At 41.2% G+C, this 15,314-nt stretch overlaps 1 protein-coding gene across 1 annotated transcript; it reads left to right on the forward strand.

Moving 5' to 3' along the window:
• The first annotated feature begins 3 nt into the window (after positions 1 to 3).
• On the forward strand, positions 4 to 14,981 carry LOC139464536 (protocadherin-9-like). The gene is made up of 12 exons (XM_071246090.1): positions 4 to 93; positions 2,625 to 2,883; positions 4,595 to 4,771; positions 5,823 to 5,963; positions 6,412 to 6,537; positions 7,562 to 7,744; positions 9,533 to 9,735; positions 9,967 to 10,862; positions 12,299 to 12,346; positions 12,612 to 12,659; positions 13,284 to 13,363; positions 14,049 to 14,981. The coding sequence occupies exons 1-12, from the start codon at positions 10 to 12 to the stop codon at positions 14,153 to 14,155; spliced, it is 2,352 nt and encodes a 783-aa protein (XP_071102191.1). The 5' UTR covers positions 4 to 9; the 3' UTR covers positions 14,156 to 14,981.
• The last annotated feature ends 333 nt before the right edge of the window (positions 14,982 to 15,314 follow it).

Below are 15,314 nucleotides of genomic sequence, written 5' to 3' on the forward strand. Positions count from 1 at the left end.
ACGAGCAATATGGCCGCAATGCATGGATTGAATGTCCGAGGACTATCGCTCCTCCTGGTATTCGTGATGTCCACCCCAAACCTTTATAATGTAGTAAGTATTATTCTCATGATACGTATATTAATAATGGTAAATGACGATTATCAAAGAAAATGATACGAACGATTAAAAATTATTAAGATATTCACAACTGAAGTATTTACAATTATGTTTTACAATTTATGCTAGTAGGTTCAAGTAAGACTTAAACTTGACTTAGATGCGAGTCAGTGTACAGAGAATGAGTTGGCGCTAGTTCGACTGTGTGAAAGTGAGTATACGTGTGTGAGAGTGAATGTTGATTTCAACACTAATTTGGATAGAGCACTAGTGGAGGGAGTGAGAGTTGGTGTCAACACTAAAGCGTGATTTATCAGTAATCAGTAAACGCGCTATGGTGTCACTGGATTGTCTGGTTAGGACTCGCTTGTTTTCAGGCCGCTGTCATATGGCAGCAGTCAGGCAAGAAAAACACTTACTTTTTGTGCAAATTGTTGTCTGTGGCGTGTGCTACTGGTAGGACAGGACATGCTTACCCTTTTCGCGAACACCTAGTGTCATCAGTGGTTTTCAGTGATCCATTCGTCTAATTATCATCGCTATTTTGCCATCAGGGCAATCTGGAAATCTGGAATCTGTTTTGACAAATATTTTTTTATTTCCGTCATTTACGTTTCATGATAACTTGAGAGTGAATGTTAGTGATAGCGCTGTTATTCGACAGATTGTGAGTGTTTTTAAGAGCGCAGGCACAGTGGCGTGATAGTGATTGTAAGCATGAGAAAGAGAACATAATGACGGGAGCTGAAGATTGAGTGTAGTTGCAGGCACGGAGGCTAGGGATTGCGTGTAATACAAGGCATGGGCGTTACAGGGTGTAACTGTAGGCATGAGACCTAAAGAGTGAATGTAAGTATAGGCATAGGAACTATAGATAAATTGTGAGTTAAGGCATGGAAGCTAGAGAGTGAATGCAAGTGTTATCACGTGAGCTCGAGACTGAGTGTATGGCTGGGCATAGGATCTTTAGATTAATAGTGAGTGTAGGCATGAGAGCTAGAGAGTGAATGTAAGTATTATCACGGGAGCTCGAGATTGAGTGTATGGCTGGGCATAGGATCTTTAGATTAATAGTGAGTGTAGGCATGAGAGCTAGAGAGTGAATGTAAGTATTATCACGGGAGCTCGAGATTGAGTGTATGCCTGGGCATAGGAGCTATAGAAACATCGCGAGAGTAGGCATGGGAGCTATAGATTAATTGTGTGTGTAGGCATGGGAGCTATAGATAAATTGTGTGTGTAGGCATGGGAGCTATAGATAAATTGTGTGTGTAGGCATGGGAGCTACAGAGTGAATGTAAATGTAATCACGGGAGCTGGAGATTGAGTGTATGCCTAGAGATAAATTGTGAGTGTAGGCATGGGAGCTATAGATTAATTGTGAGTGTAGGCATGGGAGCTATAGATTAATTGTGTGTGTAGGCATGGGAGCTACAGAGTGAATGTAAGTGTAATTATGGGAGCTGGAGATTGAGTGTATGCCTAGGACTAGGAGCTATAGAAAAATCGTGAGAGTAGGCATGGGAGCTATAGATAATTTGTGAGTGTAGGCACTGGGAGCTATACATTATTTGTGAGTATAGGCATGGGAGCTATAGATAAATTGTGAGTGTAGGCATGGGAGCTATAGATTAATTGTGAGTGTAGGCATAGGAGCTATAGATAAATTGTGAGTGTAGGCATGGGAGCTATAGATTAATTGTGAGTGTAGGCATTGGAGCTACAGAGTGAATGTAAGTGTAATTATGGGAGCTGGAGATTGAGTGTATGCCTAGGAATAGGAGTTATAGAAAAATCGTGAGAGTAGGCATGGGAGCTATAGATAATTTGTGAGTGTAGGCACTGGGAGCTATACATTATTTGTGAGTATAGGCATGGGAGCTATAGATAAATTGTGAGTGTAGGCATGGGAGCTATAGATTATTTGTGAGTGTAGGCATAGGAGCTATAGATAAATTGTGAGTGTAGGCATGGGAGCTAGTGAATGAATGTAAGTGTAGGCATGGGAACTAGAACGAGTGTAAGCTCGAGCCCTGGAGATTGTTCGGCTGAGCTCGATTGAGTGAGAGTGATTAAGTATGAGGGGGTTAAACGTTAAGTGGAGAGAAAGTGGGCGTAACCGGTTCCTCATCTGCATAACCTTGATCTCACCTTCTATCTGAATGGAATAGCAAGCATAAATACAGATAATTACATGTTTGATGCCGTTCTCACTGCAACAAATGTATTTAATAACGTATCTTTCCTTTTATTTGGAAACAATATTCTCGTCGTGCATAAAATCTGCTTTCAGCAGATATTTCTTAGGATTATAGAAGGGTACATGACGTCATAAAGTTGCCAGTACATGTTCGAATCTCCAGAAATGACGCCATGATATAAAAAAATGTTTTATCGTGAAATAAACCACGCTTCATCCTTCATTGTTCTTCGCGATTTATAGCGTAGGTATCTTATATAATAATACAAATTAAGTTGTTGTTTAAATGTTGACACCGTAACAGTGAACTATGCCTATGCTTCAGACTGCAATGCCCATGCCCCTAATTGAGGCCTTCCAAGTTGTCAACCTTCACGAAGACAACACGGTACAGACGACGCTCGCACTTATCAACTGTACAGACAGTGGATCTACTAACATGGAGTGTGGCACCTGCAATATGGTGGGAATCACTAACGATGGCACCGTGTTTCTTAATGGTTTCAACAATAACAACAATTTAATAACCGGAGGGCCCTTCGATGTGTTCAGAATAAACAATAATTTTCTGACCAATACCAACAGTAAGTTGTATTTGTGGCAGGTTTGTTTCATTGGCATTTTTTGTTCATATCACATTCATTTTATAGGATATTATGCGAACTTCACTTTAATATGAAGTATATGTTCCTAGTGAAAACAAATTCAGTTTCTCCGATATTTACAGTTTTAGTACCATCTCCATAGCATCGGTGAGGTGAAATGGGGTTTAACGTCGCGTTCAAGATTATTGCACTTATATAGAGACGTGCATGCACGTGTGTGTGTGTGTGTGTGTGTGTGTGTGTGTGTGTGGCTTCTTGTACTAGTCCGGACTGATGCCGATTTATAGTGCTAGCTCACTGAGATACCATGCCGCAGTTTAACATGAATACCGTCACAGTATATTCACAGTATAAGAAATATCTGCCAAAAGCAGAGTCGATTGTACGATTCCCATTATATCATAAGCTTGTGTTTATGAGCAACGTTTTGAAAGCTTTATGGGTGCCCTGAATATCAAACCTTGATATTGAACCTTGATCAAACAGCGTCTAAGTAGGGGTAGCATGGAGCTCTTTGAAATCAAGGCAGAAAGAGCATGCCCGGTTGTACCTCAAAAGTAGTGAAAGATAGACACCAATGGCTGGATGGAGCTGCAGGAATATTGCTCGACATAAAGGGAATGGATATGTTGACTATTGAAGTCACCTCTCTTGTCACATAGTCTTGTGGAGGGAGTTTTGTCACTCTGAATCTTTATGCATAGATATATTCATGAAACAGATGAGGCAGTCTCTATGGTCTCCTAGATTTCTAGTTCAGGTGGGTAAATCAGTGGAAGGGAATTGGCTATTTGATGGTAATTGAACGATATCAGATCATCGATATTCCTCAAGCTTAAGTTAAACTTCTGGTCCAAATTACCTTGTTTAACATTGCTAGTCCGAGCAAAAATTCGCAATCATATAAATAAAGAACCAGATCGACAAGAAGGGGAACACAGTTGATGCCCATGGGGATGCCGACTTCTTGCCTCAAATTGTACATACATGTTATCAACGAGAAAGTCCAGGATTATACATATTGTTATCTCAGTAAACTTCAATTGGCATTTCCTTTCTGTTTTGACAAATTGACCTGAACATAGATATGTAACCATATGGCCACCACGTTTTGTAACAAATCAAGGAATGAAAGTTTATCCTTACGTTTGCCATGTGGGATAGTTCTGTTGAAAAATCAAATGTTTTTAAAGAATTGAATCTGGTTCTTTTCTAAGATTTTTAAAACCAAGCAAATCCTTTCAGTTTTTGAGCATCCCATGGTATTAATTCCATATGTCTCATGTCTAGCAGCTGACATTAGTTTTCTGCTAAAGTGCTTCAGCATTTGATAATAACTTTACAACTTAATTTTAGTTCATTTTGTTTCCCTTTATTTTGGTATTTCTTGTGACAAGGCGAATTGGGTCAGTGCCGCAATATGTTTTAAACAATAATGTCTCTGCATTGTAACCTCGTTGCTTGGCGCAATAGTATCGGTAACGTCATAACTTCTTTGTCACTGCTCGTTAGAAATTGAGGACAATACATAGATGAGTCATCCTATTATGATGTTCCTTTTTAGGAAGTGTTAGCGACAACTACACACATTAAGGAGCGCAGTATGTAGGTAGCTAAGCAAAGTCTATGTCCGGGGCCATATGAGAACGATAGTATTAAGTTGTATTTGAACATGTTACCTCTGTGACAGGATTCTTCATTGTGTACGTCCCAAACCAAGGACAGAGCCTGGACTACAGTGTCATCAGGACGTACAGAATAGAGGTCCAATGTGTCGCCATTGACACCGTCACTACGAGTCCGTCTCAGACACTGGAGGTTGACATCATCCCAAACCAGGCTCCCGTCGTGGCCGGCCTTCCAGGAGGTAGCTGCTGCATTAATTTTTCTTAGTTCATCTTGCGTGGATGGAAAAGAGTGAGTGATTGAGTATGGTTTTACGCCGCTTTTAGCAATATTCCAGCAATATCACGGCGGGGTACACCAGAAATGGGCTTCACACACTGTACCCATGTCGGGAATCGAACCCGGATCTTCGGCATGACGGGCGAACGCTTTAACCACTAGGCTACCCGCCCATCCCGGATGGAAAAGATAACATAATTATAACTTATTATTTAACCATAATATTATCCTCTTTAACTCGCCTAAAGAAACAAGAGTATTCCTCCTCTATGTAATGGCGTATTAGTTGTGTAAGTTTAACCTCCAGCATCTGTCTGTCCATGACGAATAGTTTGGTTCGTGTTCTTCAGCTCACCGAAATATTTCAAGCAACATATGATGGGTAGTGCAGAACTGTGCTGATGTGTAATAGTGAGTGAGCTGGGTTTACGCCGCTTTTAACAGTATTCCAGTTATATCACGGCGTGTCAGCTTAATGTAAGAGGAAAGCCCGAAGTGATGCAGGTCTCAGACCTTTACCACTTCGGTAACACCCACAAGCACAGGTGTGGTGCTGACAAACCTAGAAACATAAACGGGGCGAACCGGGATTCGAACCCACAATCATAGGTTTCTGGTGTGCCCAAGGGACGTAACTCTGCACAGCGAATCGCGGCACCTTAGACGACTTGGCCACCAGTGCACCCTCTGATGTGTAATAAGCCATTGGCACGATCATGCCACATAAAAGGCCGATTTAAAAAAGTGGTTATTGTATAGTGGACAGTACATATGCACGTATTTCAATTACGGTTGTGTTTGTGCAGCGCGACAGTCATTTGACGAGAACTGGTTCCAATGCGGATGCCTCCCTTTGGTGACCAATAGTACATGCATGAATGTAACCTCTTCCTACTCCACCTTCTCCATCATGTTCTCGTTCCATGTTTTCTCTATAACCCTGCTTTCATTTACCTGGATACACATACATATAGACTAACAACATGTACTGAACAGAAGCTCCCCATTTGTAGTGACGATCACCCTGGATGCTATAAACGGGGTGGTCGGAAGTCTGGTGTATGATGTCCAAGTGACCGACAACGAGACAGATCCTATCACGTATGTGATGACCGTCGACCCATCCACAGTTGACTACTTCCAGATCAGTCAACGTAAGTGCATAAAATAAACGTGTTTGAGAATATGTAGTACTGTTTGTTGTAACTTCGGCTTTCGTTAGACCAAAGGGAGTTATTGTCACAACGCGATAAACATACTCACTTTTTCGGTTGACCGAACACTAATTGATTTATATTTGTTACTTTATTCTTGATTTGTGTTCGAAATTAGAAGAATTTGATTGCTTTTGGGGCAAATCCAATTAAACGTTATCAGCCAAAAGTAGGAGTTTAATCGTTCATAGAAACGTGTAGGAAACTGTTTGAATGTGCCATGTGTTACAATATAAGACCCGACAGTCGTATGGCTTGTTGGTAGTCGGTAAACAAGAAATAAAACAATAGACGCCTATTATCCAATGAAAAATTATTTTCTTTTTGAGTATTCCAAAGCAACATTTTTCATGTTAGTGGTAATGGATTCAACGAATTCTGTCTGCAGAGGACGGAGTCATTTCCGCAGCCAAACACTTGTTAACGGCTACTGTGACCCCTGTGACGATCAAGGTCAACGTCAGTGACGGCAAGCACGTTGTAGGACCCCTCACCATCACTGTCAACATCATGAGTAAGTAAAGGATCAATGGACAAAACGACTGTCCCACCCTATCCTCACTAAAGTGGGTTCTTACAACGAGCATGGGGTAGTTTAGACCTATTCTGATCCGGGATCCCCACAGATATGGGTAATGACTTCAAGTGACTTCAAGACTTAGTCGTGAGGGCAGGGTCTATATTTTTACTTATGCAGAGCGACGTTACGTGAGGGTGGGGTCGGGTTGGGCAGGGTGGGTGGTGGGGGGTGGGGGGGTGGGACATACATGTACGATTAAATGTGGGTTCGTGAATAAGAATCGACGAACTCCGCAGGGTTCTATACAGTAGATGATGAACACATGTAACTTGCTGATGGGCTGTGTAAGATGTGACAAATAGCCACATCTCTATGGCCTGTGGCAGAGGCACAATGTGAATGAGTGCGTTCACATTTACATCGCATTGTCAAAGCGATGATAACATGGTTACAAAATATCTGTCGACAAAGGACAGTTAAACAGTAAAAGCTGATTAAAATTTAAAACACACCAATATACAATTCATTAATACTTAGTAATTAAAAACAGGCTATAAACCAACAATAACCAAAGCTAGACTACCTAATCTCGGAATCAGCAGTACCCGTGAAGATCCGGGGTAGGATAGTTCTTCAGCAACCCATGCATGCCGTAAGAGGCGACTCACGGGATCGGGTGGTCAGGTTCGCTGACTTGGTTGAAGAATGTCATCGTATCCCAATTGCGTGGATCGATGCTCATGATGTCAATCACTGGATTGTCGTGTCCAGACTCGATTATTTACAGACCGCCGTCATATAGCCGGAATACTGCTGAGTGCGGAGTTAAATACCAAACAAACAATCCTCTGCTTCATGCGTGATAAGTACTTTGTGGACTGCAGGCTATGTAACGTAAACATTGCTGCGGAATGCGTAAAATCATAATGTCACATGAACCTCGGATGAACTGTTATTCACTCATTGATCCAGGATTATATTCATGACAATTAACTGTATATTTTGGCACTGCCACCAGACTTGAACACTCGTCCCAGTGTACAGAACCTCCCACTCAACATCACCCTGAATGAAGACTCACCGGCCGGGACTCTGATAGCCACATTGACGTTATCGGACCCTGACATCTTCCAGACGTTAATTCCTGTCTTCACAGTAGATCCTGTAGCGGAAGCCTCAAAGTTCGTCTACCAGACTGGAAGTGAGTATTTCCGTCGACATTAAATATCTATGACTGCATACAGGTATGTCGTCGGAGACAGCAGAGCAGTTTCTCAAACCCTGCAACTCTTTGCCCAAATCAAACCAACACTTGATAAGTTCATGTTCCTGAATGGCAGCTTTAAAAATTCATAACAGGCAGACGAAATATTGCAGGCTCTGTTTGGCTACAGTAACAATGGGAGATTCGTATGGCAGGCAAGGTTCGCACATAAGTGAGGTCTTGATCTTAAATAGACTCGAGCAGGGCCAGGATCCGCTCAGTGTTGGCTCATGATTTGTTACCTGCGCCACATTGAGATTTCCTACAACATTAAACTGACATACCATGATAATATTATAATAAAAGGGACCCACTCCATAATAAAAACAGTTCATTCAACGATTCTTTAAGGAGAAGGCGGTATTAAGTGTTGCACTTGAGCCCAACCCCTTTTGTTTTTGTGGACAATAAAATATGTTTAATGATATTTCTATGATTCCGACTTCAGGATAGGCAATCGATTACACTGACAGGAATTGTTTGACGTAAAGTTCACCAGTTCGTATTTGTTTACTATGTGGCCTATCGTGACTAAAACGTCTAAGCGAGGTGAGGTGAGGTGAGGTGAGGTGAGGTGAGGTGAAATGGTGTTTTACCTCGCGTCCAAGATTATTGCACTTATATAGCGACGTGTGTGTGTGTGTAGCTGCTTGTACTAGTCCGGACTGATGCCGATTTATAGTGCTAGCTCACCGAGATACCATGCCGCAGTTTAACATGAATACCCCACTCAGACACAATATACTGACTCCGAACCGTCCAGTCCTTGTTTTAGCCCCTTAATGCCGAGCGCCAGACAGGGTATCAACAAGTACTATCTTTTATCGTCTTTTGGTATGACGCGGCCGGGGATCGAACCCCGGACCTTCCGCTCTCCAGGCGGACGCTCTACCACTAGACCACGGAGGCGGTCTAAAACTTTTAAGTAGTAATCAGATATACTTTCATTGTAAGCTTCCTGTTATGAGAGGAAGACATGTAGCAACAACACAAAGAATGTTTAAAGTCGGATTTGAACTTGCAATCTCTTGATTTGTCCGTCACGCTATCACCTATGCTACGAAGACTATTGTCGTCAGAGGTATCACTTATTTAATCACCATCAGCTTGGTTTGTACATGTTTTTTGTTACCATAGTACCAACTACGTTGTACGCCCTGGTGGTATATGCGTTATGGAAGTGCCTGTGAATCTGATTTGCAATCTAATTTCAATATATTTGAAACATCTAAACCATATTTGATTTATAGCCTCCTGATATGCACTCTATTAAACATGTATATGTTCTAAAGACGACCAGCGTTATGTTGCTGTAACAGGGACCAAACCTGTGTGTGTTGATTCAGGAAACCATGACACTGCCGCCTCCAAAACGACTGTGTTCGGAGCAGTTGCAATAGATACTCGGTTAGATCTTGCTGTGTGACAATAAAGAATCTCTGTTTATTAAGTCATTAAGGAATCCATTCCTGAGATGAGACTCAATAAATAAACACAAGTTACATTTTTTTAAAATACATTGGGAACATATTGTAACATGAAAAGGTGCATTGCAATAATTCGCCGATACCCATAATTATCAACTTATCCTATTTTCATTTTATGTGCATGAAGAAAAGTTGTTCAAAACCATTAAATTCATGACGGATATACGTAAACAATGTCATGAAAACGTCAATGTGGAAAGATACACCATGCGACATAAATGTCATTGTATTGTTTCAGCCAGACAAGTCCGGTTAAACGCAGTTGCTAACGGTGCAACTCTCCTGGACGCCGAGTCTGTCAGTCGTCTAAACCTCTCCTTCTCCCTCTTCGACGGCTACCTTCCCTCCGTCAACGCCTACATCTCCCTCACTGTCGCCAATGTAAACGAACCGCCGTTCTTCAGCAAACCTGTTCATTCCTGCACGTTGTTTGAAGGCAATGTAAGTACATGCCAGTTCAAAAATATGAAATTAAAGTGAAATATGAAATATACTGTAGAATGATACAGTTCTGCTACTCAGACCTCCATGCGATAATTTGGTTTTCTAAATGATATAAGCGACAAAATGCTTTCCATAAGAAATGTGTTTTTAGCAAGTATGTATATAGAAGTCATAAGTGTTAGATCAGTTTTACATATCAATATATTAAAAGCTGGTTGATCCTTACAGCAATTTGGCTCCACGTGTGCGCTCGGTCTGACCATTAGAGATCCAGAAGGGGACATCGTTCTGTCCCCATCACTCAATTCCGCAAACAACAGCAACTTATTTACACTGGAAAACGACAACCTTAGAATCAGTAACAGCTACGTCGTCGATGATGGCGCCTTCCCGTCTTCAGCGACGTTGACAATAGAGGTAGCGGACGACAAAGGGGCAACAGGTTCTTCTCTCATCCAGGTGACGATTGTAGACCAGAACACCCAAACACCAGACTTCGGGGGCAGCCCTACGTCAGTCGTGATTACTCAGAACGTGTTGACGCCACCCACAACGCTGGCCACGATTACCGCTACCGACGCCGACTTAACCTCGCCCAACAATGACGTCACCTTACGCCTCAAAAGTAGCATCAATTTGGGAAGCAACGTCATATTCACTAATGACGGCCGGATAACATACCTGAACCGCTTCACGGCTACTAAAGACTGCTCTGATTGTCGACTGGAAATTATAGCGTTCGATGGAGGAAGTCCAGCCCGTACTGCAACGACAACATACTATGTGAGCTTCGTCACCACCACTACAACTCCTGCTACAACCACCACTACAACGACTACGACAACAACAACAACCACGACAACCACGACAGCTGCTGCAGTGTCTGCTTCTGACACATTTTCGTCTCCAGCCGGTGCGGCAGTGTTGGGTCTTCTGATTGCACTGCTGGTCCTTCTGCTGTTGTTGCTTATTGGCTATTTCTTGTATAGGTACTGTAGGTACGGTACATGCTGTGGTCCCACGGGACCCAACGGATCAGGTGCGATATGTGGAGCGGGTGGACCGGACGGTGCTGGAGGTGGAGGAAGAGGAGGAATGTGTGGAGACTGTTGTGGCGGACCGCAGTGAGTTGAAGCTCTCATTTACCAAATAATTCTTGCAAGAGACATATCACTGAGTGAGTGAGTATGGTTTTTACGCCTCTTTTAGCAATATTCCAGCAATATCACGGCGGGGGTCACCAGATAAGGGCTTCACACATTGTACCCATGTCGGGAATCTTCAATCAGTTTATTCATATATAACTGTAAGGCCACAGGCCCATAGTACAGAATACATGACAATGTGGAAGCGGTTAGAAATGTTACAAGGATTAATTTCTTAATAACATGGCATGATATATAAAGAGAGAGAGAGAGAGAGAGAGATTTTGTATAGCCGTTTTGCTCACATGTGATATTAAAGAGATAAACTGGTATTTATTTGGATGTACATAGTATTTCTGTTCAATATATTTTTTCCTTTAATTATCATATTTACAACATACAAGTAGAAAATGAAATTCATCTTTGACAACATTTAAAGAACATTGTTTACATAATCTTAAACATTTGGGTATTTTGTCGTGCTTGCCATCTAAATTGTGTTAATGATATTCTGCATTTTCTTATATTTACATCAGTTATATTTTTTCTGCGCATAATTGCATTTTAAAATATCTATAATGTTCGCATTTGCTAGAAACATCTACAGTAGATCTCCATGATTGAAAGTACATGTCAAAAAGCGTCTGCCTTATCGATATGAACATGGCATGATTCTCTAAGAAACATTGGTTTTCCCAGATGTAACCATACCCACACTTATACAGTAAGTTATATATATGTATGTTGATTATTACGGTCGATGTATAGTTTACTGGTGCCGTTTCTTCATACGGAAAGGCCCAGGCATCCAAGTGCTTGCTGTGATAAGTTGCGGATAATTATTTTTAACTGGTTTCTGATTTGTCTGGATCACTCAGAATTGTGGTAATGTTAAAACATTTTTGAGCATGTTTTCATGGGGATGTAAAGATATAGAGTTGCAGAATTGGTTTAATAAGATAACAAGTTTCTCTTTTTTTGTATTGTGGTTTCAAAACTATAGCGAGTGCGTGCGTGAGGTTTTACGCCGCTTTTAGCAACACTATAATGGGTGTTGAAAAGTATATAATAGAATTATTTCCTTCTAAGGATTTAGTAAGAGTATATTACAATTTTTTGTTGTGTATCACTTCAGTTGAAAGTGCAGTAGAAACGGGGGAAAGTATATGATGGTTCCCAAATGTTTTATACACAGACTGTAATACTCGTTCTATTGATGAGGAGTTTCATTTTGCCCTGGAATGTCCTTATTTTCAGTCGAGTAGAGAAATGTTTTTGCCGCCCTATTACTATACTACTCCTTCCGTTGAGAAATTACGCCAATTACGCTTCTCTCATCTGTACTTGATAATGCTACATGACTGACTTTGTAAAATCATTTGGATCAAACTCAGTATAGTATATTTTTTAATCAGGGAACCAAATCAAGTGAAACCCAGACCTGAGGGACCAGATTTCGGCCCGTAAGTACACTTAAGGCTCACGTGTAATAACGTTTTACCAACCTTTTTTTAATACTCGTTCTATTGATGAGGAGTTTCATTTTGCCCTGGAATGTCCTTATTTTCAGTCGAGTAGAGAAATGTTTTTGCCGCCCTATTACTATACTACTCCTTCCGTTGAGAAATTACGCCAATTACGCTTCTCTCATCTGTACTTGATAATGCTACATGACTGACTTTGTAAAATCATTTGGATCAAACTCAGTATAGTATATTTTTTAATCAGGGAACCAAATCAAGTGAAACCCAGACCTGAGGGACCAGATTTCGGCCCGTAAGTACACTTAAGGCTCACGTGTAATAACGTTTTACCAACCTTTTTTGAGGGGATGTAAATACTATGGTTGAAGTAATAGTGACTTCATTGATCACGCCTTGTTGAATGGCGTCACAAATGTCATGCCAGGGCATTTTTGTTTATGTCATGTTGATCCTGTCAGTGTCCCGACACGACTTTAGATATGATGCATTATCAGACAGAGCAATGGACAGAATAGATCTTCAGCAACCGATGCTTGCCGTAAAGGCGGCTATGCTGGTCGTAGGAGGCGACAAACGGAACGGGTGGTCAGGCGCTCTGACTTGTTTGATGCATGTTATCGTATCCCAATTTCGTGGATCGATGCCCATGATGCCGCTGACTGGAGTGTCTGGCCAAGACTCGATTATTGTTAAGTGCGGCTTTAAACTACAAACAAACAAGATACTTCTTCATGAAGTTGGCACATGAATTAATTCTTGAACTTTATTTCGAATCTAGAATCAGGTTAAATATGACGCTATATTTTCATTCGTGTTTAATTTCGTACTTGATAATAATTTCGGCAGCTCAATCCTCAAATGTCGGAATAGAGAGGTACTCGATTAACTGAAAATGTGTCATGTTCTGTTCGTCCAGGGTGAGGACTCCCCCGGAAGGTTTCCGCAACAACGTCTACCAAGCATCAGGCGACTACAAGGATGACTTCTGGAATAAGAGTGAGTGAATGCTATCCTATTTCTTCAGTTTGTCATCTCTTTCATTTTCTTTCTACCGCCTCCGTGGTCTAGTGGTAGAGCGTCCGCCCGGAGAGCGGAAGGTTCGGTGTTCGATCTGTGGCCGCGTCATACCAAAAGTCATTAAAAGATGGTACTTGTTGTTGGCCTGTCTGGCGCTCGGCCATAAGGGGCTAAAACAAGGACTGGTCGGCTCGGAGTCAGTATACTGTGTGTGAGTGGGGTATTCATGTTAAACTGCGGCATGGTATCTCTGTGGGCTAACACTATAAACGTGCATGCAGTCCGGGCTAATACAAAGAAACACACACACACACACACACACGCACGCACGCACGCACGCACGCGCACACACACACAGTGCATTCACGTCTCTATATTAGTGCAATAATCTTGAACGCGACGTTAAACCCAATTTCACGTCACCTTCACCTTTATCTTTCTAGTTCACTCTCTGTATTGTACACGTCTCACAGCCTAACCTCACATCACATCACATCTCAAGACAGTTTCAACTGCCACAACCAAACTCTTCTCCATGACAATAATATATGAACACTCAATCTATCACTCCAGTTTAAGGCCCTTCAGGTCCCATGACACGCATACCCATGTTAGTTAAGTGTTTCCGTGGTCAAACGTTCAGTTTCTTTGCTTGATGTTTCAGATGACGGCTACATCGACAGCCGACCCCGCTCCATGAAGTCCGTACGTATCGGCGGCTTCTCTCCACCCGGCACCCAGAGGGCGCTCCCGTCAAATCGACCATATTAACTAAAGTCTGCACATTATGGTTATAAAATCTATAATTTGTACTGTTTGTAGCAATATTATTTTTTGGTAATACAATTTCTGTTGTTTTAACGGTCGCTTCTATACTGGTATCTGTTATGCCTGTATGTCAAGGACAAGGAGTAATTTCAACCTTTGAGTCTGCTGTATAACACACGATTGTTTTATCTTTAATGCCGATATACCCCACTTCGCCTTATATTATATTCTAAATTTCTCAGATCATTTATTAATGAGTCACTGTCGTCCGAGATTGAGGTAAACGAGGCATACGATCTCCGTGGAAGTGTTACTAAAAGTTGACTTTGACAAAGAGGTTAAATTTGGTATACATCTTGTGATACGGAACCTTTCTTTCTCCTTTACTGGACATTTGTTTTTCATTTTTCTAGAGACAAATATACTATGAGCATCATCAAGCTTATTGATGGTAGATCTCAGGAATTGAGTTGTCACTACGCACCTTCCTGCTTGTAAACATGGTAAAAAAGATGAATATAAGTTTGGTCTTAAATCTGTAACTATTATGGTGCCCTTAGAGAATATTACTCACCGTAAATGTATAATCGTAAATATCAAATCCTGAATTACGTTTCAAATGCTATTATATGGAAATTGTGAAATAATGCTGAAGAAACTCGTTAAATTCGAATAACAAAGCTATGATAAGAGACAGAAAATTATAATTATACTCAGGCTTACCATGATGTGTGAATTTGTATATCTTGTGTATATATTTATGGAAATATCATGTATATTGGCAAAGGGCCTTCATTCGAAATAAAGACTTGACTTTACTTGACCTCAATTGATCTAATTATTTTGTGTCAAAACCAGCCTCGTGATTAAATATTAGAATGTTCTCCTCGTAAACCTCTATAATAATTACTTTAATATTATCTGCACGTCGCTATATAAGTGCAATAATCTTGGACGCCACGTTAAACCCCATTTCACCTCACCTCACCACTTTAATATAATCAGTAAAAAGGTTATATGTTTTTAATGCAATGCAGAAAGGGAGTTGAGGACGTTAAAAGGAGTGTTCGACGGTTTTTCTTATTCCTGATAAGAGGGCTGGCCAAAAGGTTGTCATGAAGTAGTAGAACTCCAGCAGTCAGCATTCCTCGACGCTTTTCTT

Source organism: Haliotis cracherodii, unplaced genomic scaffold (genome assembly GCF_022045235.1).
Source record: "Haliotis cracherodii isolate W230 unplaced genomic scaffold, xgHalCrac1.p SCAF_1, whole genome shotgun sequence".
NCBI lineage: Eukaryota > Metazoa > Mollusca > Gastropoda > Lepetellida > Haliotidae > Haliotis > Haliotis cracherodii.

Excerpts from the sequence above, each read along its gene's own strand:
- LOC139464536 (XM_071246090.1), top strand. The coding sequence starts at position 10 with ATGGCCGCAATGCATGGATTGAATGTCCGAGGACTATCGCTCCTCCTG. Across the intron at positions 2,884-4,594 it reads TTTTCTGACCAATACCAACA|GATTCTTCATTGTGTACGTC; the intron begins GTAAGTTGTATT and ends CCTCTGTGACAG. Across the intron at positions 13,364-14,048 it reads GGATGACTTCTGGAATAAGA|ATGACGGCTACATCGACAGC; the intron begins GTGAGTGAATGC and ends TTGATGTTTCAG.